Source organism: Vulpes vulpes, chromosome 11 (assembly GCF_048418805.1).
Source record: "Vulpes vulpes isolate BD-2025 chromosome 11, VulVul3, whole genome shotgun sequence".
Classification (NCBI taxonomy): domain Eukaryota; kingdom Metazoa; phylum Chordata; class Mammalia; order Carnivora; family Canidae; genus Vulpes; species Vulpes vulpes.
In genome coordinates, this window is record NC_132790.1 from 44,707,915 (window position 1) to 44,727,466 (window position 19,552).

Consider the following 19,552-nt stretch of genomic DNA (forward strand, 5'->3'; position numbering starts at 1 on the left):
ACACAGGTAGAGGGAGAAGCAGGCTCCATGCAGGGAGCCTGAAGTGGGACTTGATCCCAGATCTCTAGGATCACACCCTGAGCCAAAGGCGGCGCTAAGCCACTGAGCCACCCGGACTGCCCCAGAAGAATTTTTAAACAGAGGTGTCACATTATGAAAGTGATATCAGACGAAGACTAGCCTTATGATGGTGCATTAGCTAAATCAGAGAAAGGCAAGCATACCATACATAAGACTTAGGGGACTATTAAAAATGAAAGGACGCATGAGGCACCTGGGTGGCTCCATTGGTTAAGCGTCTACCTTCACCTCAGGTCATGATCCTAGGGTCTTGGGATCCAGCCCCATGTCGGGGACCTTGATCAGCAGGGAGTCCGATTCTCCCTCTGCCTCTCCCACTTCTTGTGCTCTCTGTCAAATAAATAAATAAAAACTAAGGGAAAAAAATGAAAGGAAAATGAGCAAACAATTTCATATTTCTCATTCTACTGATTCAGTCAACAAATTTTTCTTAAGTACTTCCACATTCTAGATACTGAGCTCTAAGGATACAACAGGGAATAAGACAAATATATCTGCCCTTAAGGGGTTTAGAGCAATAGTCTTTTTTTACCCAATGAATTTATTTTTCTTTAAACTCTTGTTTTTAATAAATGCCCTCCAAATATTTTCTCATAAACATATTTAAATGTAGCAGCATTTTACTTGTAATATAAACTTTAGAATGCTTTAGAATGTTCTGTCCTCTTTGTTCCCAAGATATACCTTCTTCATCCTATTATGCAATAATCACTGATTTGCTTACCTCTTTTTCCATGACATGACTCTAAGCCTCATGCTGGCAGAAACCATGTCTTACTGGACACTGTCTCCTCAAAACTTCCGGGAAATTCCAAGAGTACAGTGAGTCAGTGAAGAAGTACACAGATTTTATTTGGAACTACGAATAAAACATAGAATTTCCCTCTTCGTTTCCCAGATGTGGCTAACAAGTGGTTTCAAGAGTCACCTGATTAGAAGTGCTCCTCAAACTTTTCCACCAACTAAACAGAGCAAATGAGAGGACAAATGTCTCCAGTGTCCCAGGGAGCTTGAGGCTGCAACTGGACACAAGTATAAACAGCTTTTAAGTCACACTCACTCAGGTGTGGTTCTATGCACTAGGGATATAAGTAAGGTTCCTGCCTTTGTAGAGCTTAAGATGAGAGAGGTCAGATGAACATTAATCAATAAGCAAGAAAAGGTCCTTACCATTTTAGCATATTTTAAAATTTATTTTTTATTTAATAATAATCTTTAATAGTTAATATTTTTAGGTCTTATTTAAAAATTCCTTCCTGAGGCACCTGGGTAGCTCAGTCAGTTAAGCATCTGCCTTCGGCTCAGGTCATGACCCAGAGTCCTGGGATCGAGCCCTGCATTGCTTTGGGCTCCCTGTTCAGCAGAGGGCCTGCTTCTCTGCAGTTCCTCCTGCTTGTTCTCTCTCTCTCTCAAATAAATAGAATCTTAAAAAATAAAAATCCCTTCCTTGTGCACGTAATAAAGATAGTATCACATATTTTCTTTTAAATTATAAAATTTTGGGCAGCTCAGGTGGCTCAGCGGTTTAACGCCACCTTTGGCCCAGGTTGTGATCCTGGAGACCCGGGATCGAGTCCCACATTGGGCTCCCTGCACAGAGCCTGCTTCTTCCCCTGCCTGTGTCTCTGCCTCTCTCTCTCTCTCTCTCTCTCTCTCTGTGCCTCTCATGAATAAATAAAATCTTTTTAAAAAATAAATAAATAAATAAAATTATAAAATTTTTATTTTCAATTTTAGGATTTTAATCTAATGAATTCATTGTGTATATGTGAATTAGGAACTCAACTTCTTTTTTTAAAATTTCAATATGCTAACCCAGCACTGATTACCAAATAATTCATTCTTTTTCCACTGATTTGTTATACCATCTCTATCATATAGAGTCCCTACAAAATCAGTCATTCTTGAACTCTGTCATGTGTCTTCTTGATCTATTTCTGTTCTAATTACTTTAGCTTTACAAACTAATTAAATGAATTCCCCACTTCATTTTTCCTCTTAAATAATCTTGACCTTTTACCTTTCCGTATACATTTCAGAATCAACTTGCCAAGGTCTGCAAGACAAACTTTTGAATTTGGTTTGAAATTATATTGCACTAACAGATACATACTGAAAATATTTGACATCTCCAGGCGATTGTGTCTACTCATCTATTTTTTTTTTAAGATTTTATTTACTCATGAGAGACACACAGAGAGAGGCAGAGACCTAGGCAGAAGGAGAAGCAGGCTCCTCACAGGGAGCCCAATGTGGGACTTTATCCCCAGACCCTGAGATCATGCCCTGAGCTAAAGGCAGACGCTCAACCACTAAGCCACACAGGCATCCTTCTACTCATCTATTTACTTAGATTTAAGTTCATTAATAAAGTTTGTAACTTTCTCCATAAAGTTCTTATGTATCTTTTATTAGATGTATCCCCAAGTAATGTAATTTTGTTGCTCTTGTGACTGGAAATCTTTTTAAAATCAATCACACTGTCTAAATATTTTTGTTAAGGCACAGGAGCAAGATTTATCTTTTTAAAGTTATCTTGCATCCACCAACAGTGCTGGTAGTTTGCATATATTTTTCTTAAACTTTCCACATAATCATCTGTAAGTTAAAAAAAAAAGCTTTCTTCCTTTCATTTCTTACATTTATTATTTTTTTTATTTTATTGGCTACAAATTCTGCATCATGTTTCTAAGTTTAAAGGCTATGCTTCTAACATTTCCCCATTAAGTATAATGCGGAGTTTTGATGGATATCCTTTATTTGGCTAAAGTTGTTCTTTTCAATTCCTAGGCTCTCAAGAGTTGATGCTGGTCTGGCCAGAAGAGGTGCTAATCACAAATAAGTGCTAACTTCAACCATTTTTTCCCCTGGCTAGTGAAATGATTATGTGTAATAGACACTGTCTACCTAATATCGGTTCTATGAGCCTTAACTCATTCTGACTAGATCTGCGTATTTTTAGAACATGTCAACATTCATGGACACGTTCTCGGTAAGAAATAATCCAGTTATCTCTGACGTTTGGTTAATAAAAAATATGAATATATAAAAAGCAAATTTACTTCATTTAAGCCAATTAAATATTACAAGATAAGGGCAGATGGCTAAAAATAAAATCCAAATATTACAATTTTATCTCCTATATAGAATATATATATATATTTATATATACATACATTATATATTCTTTTTTTTTTATTTTTATTTATTTATGATAGTCACAGAGAGAGAGAGAGAGGCAGAGACACAGGCAGAGGGAGAAGCAGGCTCCATGCACCAGGAGCCCGACGTGGGATTCGATCTCGGGTCTCCAGGATTGCGCCCTGGGCCAAAGGCAGGCGCCAAACTGCTGCGCCACCCAGGGATCCCTACATTATATATTCTAAGATCAAAAAGGCCTTCTAAAATAGAGATAAAACACAAAATAGAATTTCATTTTAATATTTGATTTTGAATTATAGACAAACATTGGTATAAACGCTCATCGCAGACATTACAAAGCAAATGTTGCATAGCCCAACCTTTAATTTATCTTTTAGTCATCATCACTTAAGGAACTTACTTTAATTAAAATCCAGTGCTATACAAATTACACTTTATAAATAAATAGAGCTGTGCATCTGAATTTTAAAATCCTGAACTTCTGGAGCACTTGGGTGGCTCAGCGGTTGACATATGCCTTCGGCTCAGGGCGTGATCCTGGAGACCCAGGATCAAGTCCCACATCGGGCTCCCTGCATGGAGCCTGCTTCTTCCTCTGCCTAGGTCTCTGCCCTCGCCCCCCCCCGCCCCGTGCCTCTCATGAATAAATAAAATCTTTAATAAATAAATAAATATAAAATCCTAGACTTCAAGGAAATTATTTCAGTCAGCAAATAAACTAACCAGACACCAATTTCCTAGGTTCTTAATTCCACTAAGTGTCAAACTTTAAAAATATGTTCTTATTAAGAAAGCCTAATTTTAAAAAACTATAGATCTATTTTTTATTAAAGATTTTCTTTATTTATTCATGAGAGAGACACAGAGAAAGAGAGAGGCACAGACACAGGCAGAGGGAGAAGCAGGCTCCACGCAGGGAGCCTGATGTGGGACTCGATCCTGGGTCTCGAGGATCACACCCTGGGCCGAAGGCAGGAGCCAAACCGCTGAGCCACCTGGGCTGCCCAGATCTATTTTTTAAAATGCATTTGCATTAAAATTTTTGTATGAAAGAAGGGCAGAGAAAAAAAGGGAAAAATTCTGTATGATTTTTTAAATTTTTTTTAATGAAAGTAAGTTCCACTGTCAATTGAAGAGGAAATGAAACAAAGAGAAACACTCTACAATTATTCACTGAGACACATGACTGAATTTACCAAGGCTGATTTGGTGCTTAATTTTTCAGAAAAACGTGTACTGGATTTTATCTGTATAGGACTTTTTCCACAACAAGCAATACTGAAAAGGTGAAAAGTACAAAGAAAATTCCACTTGAATAAATATAAATTTCAGATATCTGACATAGTTCCATATACCCTCTAATTTTCCACTCTCTCTTACTGATGCAGAAGCAAGAAAACCTTGTTTCTTTTTTTTTTTTTAAGATTTTATTTATTTATTCATGAGAGGCACAGAGAGAGAGAGAGAGACAGAGAGAGAGAGACAGAGACACAGAGGGAGAAGCAGGCTCCCTGTGGGAAGCCTGATGGAAGACTCAATCCAGAGACTCCAGGATCAGATGCCCAACTGCTGAGCCACCCAGGTGTCCCAACAAATCTTATTTCAATAAGAAATCCTCAAGAGAAGCTTTCATGTTCAGCTGCTAATCAACTAACACACTATCCTTTCAGTAAAGTGTCACTGCATAATACCTGTAGCAGAAAATTTGAATTTCTACAATTTAAATGAAGATTTTTAATGAAATTGGATTAGCTTTTCAATGCACGGTGCTTTCGATACTTCCATTTAAAAGCTGTTACTAAAGGAGCTTTAGAAAGGTTAAGGCTCAGGGCAGGGATAAACAGTTGAGGCTATGTGGAGAACTCAAAGTCTAGAGGTTAACCAACTTCAAATCATCTGTGAATGATGATTTTCACAACTATCATACCAAGCCCCTCATCTCACACATAGAGCCAAACCATGATCCAGCAGAAAACAACACACAGCTGTCTGCAGTTAAGTCCACCTATAATTAACTAGCACAGTTCTATTTTATGGCCACAAAGATCTACACACTAAAAGCAAAATATTCATCAACTAATAAAATTGAGAAGAGGGAAGATTTTTACTACAAAAAGTCTCTTTCTCTGCTTATATAGAAAAGCAATTTTCATTTACTAAGGAAGTAATATTGAAAACTGGTATTGCTACCTCAAAAAATGTATTAAAGATATTCCTTGTCACCTAAGAAAACCTCACTGCACCTATGAAGACAGCAACAAAGTCATAGAAAGCTAGTCTCCCTGCATAATGTGCTTCACAGGAATATTACTAAACAGAGACTAAGTAAGGGCAAGACTTACTGTGTGCCTTTAAGCACAGGACTTAATTAATCTCTTATGAATACCAGGTTTCTCATTAGTCACATGGAGTAATAATATGTCTCACAGGACTGTAGTGAAAGTTAAATGACAGGAAGCATATATAAATGTTTATCAGTAGCAAGCTAGATTTTTTTTTCAAGTATTAGAAGCAAATCCTTCTTCCCACCACACCTCTGAAAAGAGCACATAATTGAAATTAGGCTGCATTTTTAAATGATACTAATAATTAATGTAATGTTAATCATTCATCTCCTTTCCACAAGTGGGAAAAAAAGACTAGTAATCAAACATATCTTTAAAAATGAGGGGAATAGGTAACAGCTTACACACTACTATGGAAAGTACAGTCAACCTTTGTGGCCCAAAACCATCTTCTCCTTAATTTAACATTTAACAACTGTCTCTTCATTCATCTCATAAAAATTCTCTAAGGGACCCTCTAAGTTGTGAAAGATGCCAAATTCATATGGCACTAATGGAGATAATTCTAAAGTCACGAAGCTGATGATACCTTCATCAGTTTTTGATAACTTCAAAAGATTCCCCTGGTACCCTACAGTGCTAAGAAAGTCAGTAATTCTGGACATTTTTGTATCTAACATTAAACCTGAAGGGACAACAGGCATAAAATAAGACTACTCCAAACAAATGTGCATATGTGATCCCCCTACCCATGATTATTACCTCCAAATAAAATGTAGGCAAATGATCTTTTGCTTCAGAAGGAAAATAACTTTGTTCCTTTTTTGGGAAGGAAGAGAGAGAGGGAGGGGGGAAGGAAGGGGGGAAGGAAGGGGAGAGAAGGAAGCAAAGAAAGGAAGAGAGAGAGAGAAAGCAAAGAAGAGAGAAGAAAAAAGCGGGGGGTGGGGGGGAGAACACCTAGTGTCCAGATCTTGGTTTCTAATACCATTCTCAAAAAAAAAAAAAAAAAAAAAAAAAAACAAAACCTGGGTTCCTTGAGAAATGGATGACAATTTTAAGACTGAGGCAGGAAATACCAAGATGAGCCTAGAGCATCCTGCAGTGCTTACTTAGTAAAGTGAAACAGAGCTCAGAACAAAACAAAAACACCACCACAATGATGCGAATATAGCAAAGGGGTGGAGGATCTGACTGCAATAACGCTCAATTTGGAACTGCAACCATTTGAGCAACAAAGTAACACTAAATTGCAATCCAAAATACACAGATATCCGTAAGTATATACTAAGATAAATAAATCATTGCATAAAGCCATAAATGAGAAGAGACAAATCTCCACGCAGAATAATTACGAAAAATGCGTGTAGATGTTCCACTCTCAATAGAGTGGGCTTAAATGTGGGCTGTACACAGCCACTGCCTTCCAGAGAGTATAATATAAAAAGGAGAGGGGGGAAAAAAGAGTATTTTGCAGTGAAAAACCCTAACACTACCTCCACCAAGTGATTAAAGTTAACATCAACGGTGATAAATCATGTTGATACTATGTACCTTTAATATGAGTGATGAAGATGGCTATTTACCTCTGTGGTCTTCCCCAAAAGATAGAATCCCAGTCCATGGGCAAAATATCATTCTACAAAACCCCTGACGAGTGCTCTTTAAAACTGTCAAGATCATCAAAACCAAAGACTCTAAAAGCCTGTCACAGCCAAGAGACTCCTAAGGAGGCATGACTACTAAATGTAATGGGATATCCTGGATGGGCTCCTAGAACAAAAACAAGGAAATCAGGTAAAACCTAAGGATATTTGGAAAAAATATGAGCTTTAGTTAATTATAATGTATCAACACGGGTTTATTATTTTTGACAGATGTACCATACAAATATAAGACATGAATACGAGGGGAAACTGGAGGTCAAGTACATAAGAACTCCATACTATCTTTGCAATTTTTCTGTAAATCTAAACATGTTCTACATTTTGAAAAATACCTAATAAAAATAAATAAATTACAATGTATAATATAAAGATTAACATAATGACCCTCATTTTGTCCCAATGTATGCCAGTCACTCTTATTTCTAAGTATAGTGTACCGAGGAAATGAAGGAAGCTAGCCTTCCAAGAAGCTGAGAGCAGAGGCCACCTTTCAGCATCCTGTGATGTACCACAATTGACATGTGTACCTAGCGAAGTACTTTAACTAAATTAACCCTCACAAGAACACACAAATGGTTTATTTTGAACCATTTATTTATATTTTACTTTAGGCAAGAAACTGCAGATAGAATATAATATTAATAATGTAAGCATAGTAAGAGGCAAAAGTGCCATTTCTCCCATTCCTAGTATGAGTTCTTTATCAGTTACAACATGAAGTTAAAAACAAATGATGTCAGTTGAGTGTCCAAATCTTGGTTTCAGTTCAGGTCATGATCTCAGGGTGAGGGATACAGCCCCACATTAGGCTGCATGCTCAGCATGGAGTCTGCTTGTCCCTCTCCCTCTGCTCCTCCCCCTGGGCTCTCTCTCTCTCTTCTCTCTCTCAAATAAATAGGTAAATAAATGAAATTATTTTTAAAAATGTTTTTCATTAATACAATCTGCCTAGAAGTAGACCAAAAAAATTCATAGGTCTTCAGTGGATTTTTAATCAACATAATGAATAAATAAAAAATATACATATAAAACATGTGTTTTTAAATAGCAATAAATTAAGGAGACGGAAAGATAGATTTATATCCACTATTGTTAATGATGAACCTGCCCTTAATGTATTTTCATGCATCAATAGTTAAAGATATTATGAAGCCTTCATAATTAGCACAACATATATCCAGGTTATAAAGACAAATCTTTATTATTTTTAGTGTTTAAAGTCATGTTATACTTAAACTATTATTTTATGACATTTCACAATACATAAGGACAAATAAGCAGAAAGTCTTTACAGATGTTTGTAATCTGTATTCTTTCATTTGTTGGAATCTGTTTTGAAAATGAAATACAAAGGAAAAAAAAAAAGAAAATGAAATACAAGAAAAAGATACAGTCTCAGTATATGCTCAAAAGCAAATGACTTCCTTAATATAAACAATGTTCTTATTAAAATTGTGAAAGTATAACCATTGCGAAAGCAGCCACTTGATCAGGATAAAAAGACACTAAGATTTAAGGGTTAGCACTGCACATAAAATTCATTTTCTCCAACATTCATAGATAAGCAGTTGTAGGAAGGCAGATGAATCCAAAAATGTACAAAGTGCTACAAGATATCACTGATGTGGTTAATTGTGTAGCAACAAGATTTGAGCAAATACAGTAATATTTAAATGATAATGAGATGTATAGCAACCACAGCACAACATTTAAGTGACTCAGCTCCAGAACTGGACTAGTGAGCTAGAATATTAGCCAGAGAATTTATTAGTGATGAGACTTTGGACATATTATTAATTTCTATGAGTTGTTATTATAGAATGATGATGAAAATGGTCTTTGCCTCACAGAATTGGAAGAAGTATTATAAAAGATACTTCATTACAGAACTTAAAACATCACTTGGGACATGGTAAGTACTTAAAAAATGTTAGCTATTATTGGCCATGATTATGGGAATAATTGTGAAAAACTTTTATACCACAACAAAGTCCATTAATTATCTTTTTGTAAAGAATTTAAAAGTTATCAAACTTAGAAATAAATTACACATTTTTCTTCTACAAATAAGTAAGATTTTCAATTTTTTTTTTAAGATTTTAGTTATTTATTCATGAGAGACACAGAGAGAGAGAGAGAGGCAGAGACACAAGCAGAGGGAGAAGCAAGCTCCATGAAAGGCAGCCCGACGCAGGAGTTCATCCCGGGTCTTCAGGATCACGCCCTGGGCTAAAGGCAGGTGCCAAACCGCTGAGCCACCCAGGGATTCCCCAGGATTTCCAAATCTGCTAGCCTGTTCTGGGATATTTTATAAAGACGGGTCTTGGGAGACTCCTCCAGCAAGATCTCCTGCTTACTTAGTGCAAGGTTATACTCATAGTGTTGGCCACAAATAGCTAACCAAAACTACATCAAAATGTAAAAACAGTGTACATACCCTCAAATCAGGAGAAAAGTTGTCTGCAGAAGTTGAAATGGAATCCGATGATACTACAGAAGCTGATTTTGTATGCACTGAATTCTCTGAATGAGAAGTGGAAGCACTACAAAATACAAAAACACATTATGTTTCAAAACTGGGGGTTTAAAAAATAATTTCAGAAATTTTACTAATTATAACTCCATTATTTATTAAAACTTCCATTGCTGGGGTGCCTGGATGGCCCAGTTGGTTAAGCATCTTCCTTCAGCTCAGGTCATGATCTCAGGGTCCTGGGATTGAGCCCCAAGTCAGGCTCCCTGCTCAGCTGCTTCTCCCTCTCCCTCAGCCTGCTGCTCGGCCTGCCACTCTGCCTGATGCTCTGTTTGCCTACTTGTATGCATTCTCTGAATGAATAAATAAAATCTTAAAAAAAAAACTTCCATTGCCAACCAGTCCTATTTTGTCTATTCAAGCTTAATTCCAACCACTAATAAATTTCAAACTCTAATACTTAACCTGCAGGGTTAAGTATTCCTACCACATTCCCCCTGGATAGACTATCCCAGGACTCCTGAATAAACTCTGGGCTAATTTCTTCTTTTTATTCAACCATCCACCCAATTCATCCAATGAACACTCACGGAATGATCCAACATGCAAAGCCATTATACCAGGCACTATGATTTGGAGATAAATATTATACAATTCTCATGCTCATGAAGCTCACAAACTGTGGCAGAGAGAGATGAGTACGTAAATGGTGTGTTGTGATGATGACACTAGCCCCTGTGAAACTGAATAAAGAAAGCCTCCTTTCAAATGGAGTCAGGAGACCAGAAAGGGGAAATTCGCAAACCCTACCATTCATTGCAGCCCTCTGCATGCCCACAGGGATAAGCCTACACTTTACTACCCCAGTAGGAAGATTTTCTCCTTGCCTGGCAACAGCCCCGCCAAAGAGAGAGAGTCACAACACAACCAGTTGAAGCCACTACACTTCCAACATTCAGTTTACTCCAATGGATTCTGTGTTTATAATATCCCCTCCTGTTTATAACTGCTCCCCTAAATGCTCCCTTTCCCACATAAAAAAGCATTCCTCTCCTTTGTTCTCTGGCTTGCCTATGGTTTTTGCCATAATTTGCATGTCTCAAGTTGTAATCCTCTGTTATCCCTGAATAAATACATTTTGCTGGTAATATAACTGACAGTTTTACTTTTGAGGTTTACGTACTACAAACACAGAGACACAGAGAAAATGCACTATGGGAGAAAGGAAAAAGAAGACCCCAACTTTACTCACGAACTTCAGGGAAGAGTTCAGAGACATGATGTTCTTTGATCAGAGTATTCAAAGATAGGAAATTGCCAAGCTGACGCACAAGTAAGGGAATTCCAAAAACATACAAAAAAAAAAAAAAAAAAAAAACAAAACAAAAAGGCACTGCAAAGATACAGAATAATCACAGAGCCCAGAACACTTGAGGAACTAGGGTTCAACAGGGCTAGACAAACAAAAGAACAGAAGCTAAAGATAGAAAGATGAGCTTGTCTTTGCACCTATACCTTTCCACTAAATCAATTTCTATAGAAGCCTGTCTTAAATATCTATTTCTTCCATTATATTAATTAATTACATTAATCACACCCTATAGTTACTTTTATTCTCCTAAATTCCTATAGAACTCAGAGTAACTGTAGAATTACTGTCTTTTATTGTATAATGATCTCAGGTGCATATACATTTTTTCTCACCAACTAAATTACCCCAAAAGGGAGAACTCTGTCTTCATTTTCCACAACATCTACTCCAATGCCTATGTATACTATTAACATGTATTAGGTTTGTTAAATTCCAAAACATGGTTGACAATATACCTATGCCACAAACTGAATGAATTATATCATTTCTTTTTATCAGTACCAGAAAGTTATTTAAAGTAAAAAACAAAACAAAAAAAACAATAATGGCAATAATGGTAGAAAAATCTCAGACACTTTGAGTTGAAGTTTTTCTAAAGCTTCATTCTCAACATACTTAAAGTCCTCCTCACTCCCAAAGTCAAAATTTTTTCCTCAGGTTTTGATAAAATAATCCATTGTGAGATGAGATAGTTAAAAATTACATTTTCGTTTTAAAATTTGTCCACCATAACCTGCCTATAACAATAACTAAATTATTTATACAATGTGAAAATTATCTTCTCCAAAAGAAATTGTCACTTCATTTTCTATTGCTACTTTTTTAAGCTTTACTGAGGTGTGATTAAATAAAAACTGTGTAGAGGGGATCCCTGGGTGGCTCAGCCATTTGGTGCCTGCCTTTGGCCCAGGGTGTGATCCTGGGGTCCCAGGATCAAGTCCCACGTCCGGCTCCCTGCATGGAGCCTGCTTCTCCCTCTGCCTGTATCTCTACGTCTCTCTCTGTGTCTCTCATGAATAAATAAATAAAATCTTTAAAAAAAAAAAAAAAACTGTGTACAACACATTAAGTGTACAACATGATGTTCTGATACATGTATATACTGTGAAATGAGTACTGCAATCAATATAAACATCCACCATCTCACATAGTTACCTTTTTCTTTTTGTGGTGAGAGAATCTGAGATCTACTCTTTTAGCAATTTCAAGTATACAATACAGTATTACAACAGTCACTATGCTATACATATTAGGTCTCTGGAACTATGCACTTTATATATAAAACTTTGCCCATTTTTATCAATTTCCCACCATTTCCCACTTTTCAGATCTATGGTTTGAAAATATTTTCTCAGATTTTGTAGGTCCCTTTTTCATTTTGTCGTTTCCTTTGCTATAGAGAAACTTATTAGTTTGGTATAGTTCCACTACTCTATTTTTGCTTTTGTTGCCATGCTACTGGAATCAAATCCAACAAAGGGTTCTCAAGACCAATGCCAAGCAGCTTTTCCCCAGTTTTCCACCAGGACTTTTACAGATTCAGGCCTTACATTTAAATGTTTAATACATTTTGGTTTGATTTGTATGTATGGTATAAATCAGGGTTCAATTTCACCCTTTTGCATGTGGATACCCATTTTTACCAAAACCACTGTACATTGTTGGCATCCTTTCAAAGATAAATTGACTGTATATGTGTGGTTTTATTTCTGGCTCTCTATCCTGTTCCCTGATCTTTGTGTCTACTTTTTATGCCAATACCATACTGTTTTGATAACTACAGCTTTGGAATACAGCTGGAAGATAGGACATATGATGCTTCCAGCTTCATTCACGTTCAAGATTGCTATAGCTATTTGGGGTCTTTTATGTTACCACAATGATTTTAAGATTGTTTTTTCTATGAAAAATGCTACTGGAATTTTTATAGAGAATTCACTGAATCTGTAGATCACTTTGGTCAGCATGGACATTTTAAGCCAATTCATTCTTCTAATCATTAACACAGGATAACTTTTCATTGATTTATGTCTTCAGTTTCTTTGACCATAGTTTTATAATTTGTACAAGTCTTCAACCTCCTTGGTTAAATTTATTCCTAAGTATTGGGCAGCCCAGGTTGCGATCCTAGAGACCCGGGATCGAGTCCCACGTCAGGCTCCCTGCAGGGAGCCTGCTTCTCCCTCTGCCTGTGTCTCTGCCTCTCTCTCTCTGTCTCTCATGAATAAATAAATAAAATCTTTAAATAAATAAATAAATTTATTCCTAAGTATTTTATTCTTTTTGATCCTACTGCAATGGAACTGTTTTCTCAATTTCTTTTTTGGGGGAGTTTGTTGTTAGTGTATAAAAACACAATTGATTTCTGCATGTTGATTTTGTATCCTGCAACTTTCCTGAATTCATGTATTAGTTTTAACAGTTTTTCTGGTAGAGTCTTTACAGTTCCCCATTTATAAGATCATGCCATCTGCAAAATGTTTTTAAGTATTCATACAATGCGAAAATCATCTCCCCTAAAAGAAATTCACTTAAATGGATTAAAAACAGTATTGCAGTAGAAACATCTCATAATACTTTTTTCAAATGCAAACATATATTTATTAACTAATTGAAGGTATGATTGTAATTGCTATTTGTTTATACCCAACAACCTAGAATATTACACAAAGGAACAGTCATAAGAAATTCCATTATCGGGACGCCTGGGCGGCTCAGAGGTTGAGCATCTGCCTTTCGCTCGGGGTGTGATCCCAGGTCTGGGGATCGAGTTCCACATCGGGCTCCCTGCAGGGAGCCTGCTTCTCCCTCTCTGCCTGTGTCTCTGCCTCCCTCTCTGTGTCACTCATGAATAAATAAAATCTTTAAAAAATAAAAAGAAATTCTATTATCTAGTTTTATAATGTAAAGATAGAGAAATTGACAGAGAATGTTTCCTTCCTTTTTTTATTCTGTTGTTGTAGCCAATTTCTTGCTAATCAAATACCATCTGTGTTAAAATAACAGGTAAAATAATCAAACTTTAGACACATTGAGAGACATTTGTACTTTGAGAGACATTATTTGTTGCCTACTCCAGATACACACATACCTCTTCTTTCCTTTACTTTGATTAGGGCAGTCTGGGCCCAGCGCAATATGACATGCTGCTTTTGGCTCCCTTGTGGCTAGCAGAACCATGTGACACAACTTTGGTCAATGAGATTTAAGAGGAACTATGTTAATAGTTATGGAAATCTTTTATTTTCTTAATAAAGGAGAGCAGAAACAGCAGGCTAAGGCTAGCCCTTAACCTTTCCCATTTTCTCTTCCTGGAACAAGAATGTGAAGTTTGGAAATATGTAGCCAGATTGTAAACATGACCAACATGGTGGCCTGCTAAGAACAGGGAGCCAAACAACAGGAAGAACAAGCTCCTCATCTCATGGTATCACAAAGTTCACACCAGAGTTCACACCAACTCCCTACTTACGAAATTTTTGTTATGTAAAAAAGTAAAGTTCAATTTTTTTTAAGATTTATTTACTGAGAGAGAGAGCACACGCACACGAACTGGGAGAGGGGTAGGAGAGAATCTTTAAGCAGACTCCCCAGCGAGCACAGAGCCCAACACAAGGCGTAATCTCACAACCTGAACCAAAACCAAGAGTCAGATGCTTAACCAACTGAGCCACTCGTGCACTCCTGAAGTTCAATTTTTAAAATCACTGTAATGGAGGTTTATATTCTGTATAGCCAAACACAATTTTAAAGGATATGGAAATCAATACCTCATAAAGTCTATTTTGGACAAGTTCAAATGTGCAATACTACTTTTTATTCATATGACCTTCTGAGAGAAGATAAAATTAAAGGCATTAAAACATAATTTGGAATTATAGGTAGTATATTACTTAGAAAAAATAATTTTGACAGAGATAATATAATAGCATGTCCCACTAAGAAACCCAAGGGTTCTTTAAAGTCAAAATATGAAGTAAATATCTAAGGGAAATAAAATAACAAAACTGGGTTCTGTAACTAATAACTTGCAGTCTCAGAATCAAAGAATCATTTTTTCAAGGAAAAGTGTGGCAAATAGCTTTTAATTATTAACTTCTTTTCAGACATACATGAACATGGGTAGATATTATGATCCACCATGTTATATGTGAATAAGCACTGATGTGTAGTTCAATATAACCAGTTTACAAAAGGTTTTAAACCCCAGGCAAGGGGCAACTGGGTGGCTCAGCAGTTGAGTGCCTGCCTTTGGCCCAGGGCGTGATCCTGGAGTCCTTGGATCGAGTCCCACATTGGGCTCCCTGTGTGGAGCCTCCTTTCTCTCTCCCTACGGTCTCCACCTCTGTGTGTGTGTATCTCATGAACAAATAAAATCTTTAAAAAAAATAAAATAAAATAAAATAATAAAATAAAATAAAATAAAATAAAACAAAATAAAATAAAATAAAATAAATAAAATAAAATAAAATAAATCCCAGGCAAGCATGGAGAGGCTGAAAGAAACAGCGGTAGGGTAGATCCTAGTGCTATCCTCGTGATGATGGCAGACATACACCTATGCATACACACAACAGGAGAACTATTCAAAGTTCTGGTATAAACAGGAAGTGCTGCCCTTTATGGCTACTCAGATTGGAGGTGGCCACAGACACCCTACAATGCAGAACTCCATTTTCAGTTATTTTTCTTCTGTCAGATGGAATCGGTGCATGTTTCTGATCGCCATGGGCCACTGGTATAATACAATCTAACATCCATTGCTCCTTTCTATTGCTCCCTTGCTTATGTTGAGGTCAAACTCTCTGTTTATCTTCTATGAACTGTTCCACAAACAAGCTCTGTATTTCCCTGAATTCACATCCCATGCCATTCCAAAACAGAATGCCTCTTTATCCCTATCTATTTATTAACATCCTACCAACTCTTTAAGACTCAGTTAAAAAGCAAGCTTTCCAAGAAGTCCTCCCCTGGTGTTCCAGCTGGAACTAAACCCTCATTCCTCTGCGCTTTCACAGACTTCTGCCTATACTCTATAATTATACCTAACACTTTCCACATTAGACTAAAGTTCTTTGGTTACATGGCCACCTCTTTTTTAAATTATAAACTGCTAGAGGATAAGAATCTTGTAACTGGCAAGGCATTTGAACTCTGAGAAAGACTGCAATCTGCTAACCTCATTAAGTAAGCAATACCACTTTGGTCCTCACTTTCCCTAGGCCCAGAAACTTCACTGCAGTCAGTCCAAACATTCCTGTTACCCTCGTCATCCTGAGCCTCGCTGGCAAAGGTGCCAGACCTTCCTGTCTATGTGTCTCCTCCATCCATCTTCCCAATTCGGGTCTTCTTTCAGGTACTAACTCTTCCTAACCTTTACACAAGAATCTTTATTTCAGAGTGACTCAAATGCCTCACATCTTCCACAGAATTTTCCTTCCACTTCTTTCCCTCAGCCGACCCCTGCTCTCAAGAACCACTCTTTCATAGCCTTTTCTAAAGGAGACTCTTCTCCACATCTAACAAAACCCAAAGGTGAAATCAGCACTTCCCCACCTCCACTCTCATGTTTCTACACTAGTATTAATTACTTTTCCATCTTCATATGTAAAAGCCTTCTTCTTCTCCTTCTTCTGGTATTTGCATATCCAGCTTTCCTGTTACTGTGATCCACCTAATAAGGTGGATCTTACTAAGTAAGGAAAGTGTCTTACTTTCTCTTCTCCAAAGCTTCTCTCTGCACCAAAGCCATCATCATGAGAATTTAAATGTTTACAAGGATAAACTAGCAATGACCTATCTCAAAATTCCTCAAGTCCCACACCCCTCATCCATATTCCCACTTTAACAATATGCATCTGTGGTCATACCCTGGACTTCATCATTTCTAGAACTACTCAGTGTCTATAATCCTAAACTCAAGGAAACCAATTTCTGTCCATAAACAGATGGTATCCTTTCCAAATATCTCACTTTCTCAACTTTTCCTTCATCTAATGTTCAACACAGTAGAGAAAAATTATCCTCCAGCCCTTCCATTTGTCATGATCCTTCATGCTTCTTTACTCTCCTTCTCCCTCTCACTACTCTCTCTATCCAACCTGAAATGTACAGTAATATTTTATAATCCCTTTGGCAAACCTTCAGGATCCTTATATCCTATCCATTAGCAATCAATGCTCTGCTAATCTCTAAGTTTGGATCATTGTAACTATCCTCTCTGTGCTAAAGCTTAGCTACTAATGGAAATCGTCAAACTGGGATCCCTTAGGACTCATGGTTACAAACATGAGCTAGGTCCAAGGCAGTGCTCAGCAACCCATCGCATCTAGTCAATCCAAAGTCCTATAGAGTCTACCTCGGTATCACCTTGAATGCATCTGTTTTTCCATCCCAACTTTTAAGTTTTAATTCAATACCTCTTACCTGGACTATAGTAAATCACCTGTCTCCTTTCTCCCACTCACCCAATATATCATCCAAAAACAATACCAAAGTGATCCTTCAAAAACAGAGATCTGATCATATCATTCTCCGACTTAAATTTTCAGTGATTCCTCAATCCTTCCTAAATCAAGCCCAAACTCCTTAGCATAAGGCTTGAAGACTTCCATGACTTGGCCCTTGTTCTACATAACTGGCTATAGCTTTAACTCATCAAAGTCACTGAAAATGGCTTGCAGATTCTATCTTCTAGCCATTTCACACCTCTGTGCTTTGCTACTCCTGCTGATATGACCTGCAGTGTCCTTTACAGACTTCCATGCCCTCTTTGCCCCTCCACAATCAACAATGAATGCACCCTAGGAGAGAGGAAAAGCCATGTGAGGACACAGAAAGAAGACAACCAACGCCAAGCCAGTCAAAGAAAGCCAGATGAAGAATCAAATCATCTGGTAACTTGATCTTGGACTTCCCAGTCACCAGAACTGGAAGAAATAAATTACTGTTGTTTAAGCCATCCTGTGGTATGGAGGAGCATTACATAATAAAAAGAAACGTTCTTAATTCTATCAGGTGTAATTACAAGATTATGTGAAAAAATGTAAAGATGTACACTGAAGTATGTAGGAATGAAAAGACATGACTTGCTTCAAAACAGTTTAGGAAAAAAAGAAGAAAAGCAGATAAAGTAAATATGACAAATTCTTGGTAACTATTCAGTGTGGGTAAGAGGTAATCAGAGGCTTATTGTACAACTCTCTCTCATCTGTATACACCTGAAATTTTCTTTAAAAATATAATAGCTTTACAAATATCATTCTCAATGGAGAAACACTGGGAGCCTTTCCCCTAAGATCAGGAACATGACAAGAATTTCCACTCTCACCACTGCTATTCAACATAGTACTAGAAGTCCTAGCCTCAGCAATCAGGCAACAAAAAGAAATAAAAGGCATTCAAATTGGCAAAGAAGAAGTAAAACTCTCCCTCTTCACCAGTGACATGATACTGTACATAGAAAACCCAAAAGACTCCACCCCAAAATTGCTAGAACTCATATAGCAATTTGGCAGTGTGGCAGGATACAAAATCAATGTCCAGAAATCAGTGGCATTTCTATACACTAACAATGAGACTGAAGAAAGAGAATTTTTTTTAATTTTTTTTTTTAAATTTATTTATGATAGTCACACAGAGAGACAGAGAGAGAGGCAGAGACATAGGCAGAGGGAGAAGCAGGCTCCATGCACTGGGAGCCCGATGTGGGATTCGATCCCGGGTCTCCAGGATCACGCCCTGGGCCAAAGGCAGGCGCTAAACCGCTGCACCACCCAGGGATCCCTGAAGAAAGAGAAATTAAGGAGTCGATCCCATTTACAATTGCACCCAAAAGCATAAGATACCTAGGAATAAACCTAACCAAAGAGCTAAAGGATCTATACCCTAAAAACTACAGAACACTTCTGAAAGAAATTGAGGAAGACACAAAGAGATGGAAAAATATTCCATGTTCATGGATTGGAAGAATTAATATTATGAAAATGTCAATGTTACCCAGGGCAATTTACACATTTAATGCAATCCCCATCAAAATACCATGGGTTTCCTTCAGAGAGTTGGAACAAATCATCTTAAGATTTGTGTGAAATCAGAAAAGACCCCGAATAGCCACGGGAATATTAAAAAAGAAAACCAGAGCCGGGGGCATCACAATGCCAGATTTCAGGTTGTACTACAAAGCTGTGGTCATCAAGACAGTGTGGTACTGGCACAAAAACAGACACATAGATCAATGGAACAGAATAGAGAATCCAGAAATCGGCCCTCAAATCTTTGGTCAACTAATATTCGACAAAGCAGGAAAGACTATCCACTGGAAATAAGACAGTCTCTTCAATAAACGATGCTGGGGAAATTGGATATCCACATGCAGAAGAATGAAACTAGACCACTCTCTTTCACCATACACAAAGATAAACTCAAAATGGATCAAAGATCTTAATATGAGACAAGATTCCATCAAAATCCTAGAGAAGAACACAGGCAACACCCTTTTTGAACTTGGCCACAG

At 37.2% G+C, this 19,552-nt stretch overlaps 1 protein-coding gene across 24 annotated transcripts in view; it reads right to left on the reverse strand.

Moving 5' to 3' along the window:
• The window catches only part of MTMR2 (myotubularin related protein 2), a 117,971-nt gene that overhangs the window by 61,057 nt on the left and 37,362 nt on the right, over positions 1-19,552 (reverse strand). For 12 of the 24 annotated variants that reach the window (XM_072726238.1, XM_072726226.1, XM_072726227.1 and 9 more), the window contains one exon: positions 9,630-9,735. The exons of 2 other annotated variants lie outside the window; for them this stretch is intronic. In XM_072726238.1, the coding sequence (XP_072582339.1) occupies positions 9,630-9,735 (106 nt within the window). Of the gene's footprint in view, positions 1-274; positions 412-805; positions 941-1,009; positions 1,104-9,629; positions 9,736-19,552 lie in introns of all 24 variants that reach the window. 10 more of the 24 variants (XM_072726223.1, XM_072726225.1, XM_072726222.1 and 7 more) reach the window with 4 other exon arrangements.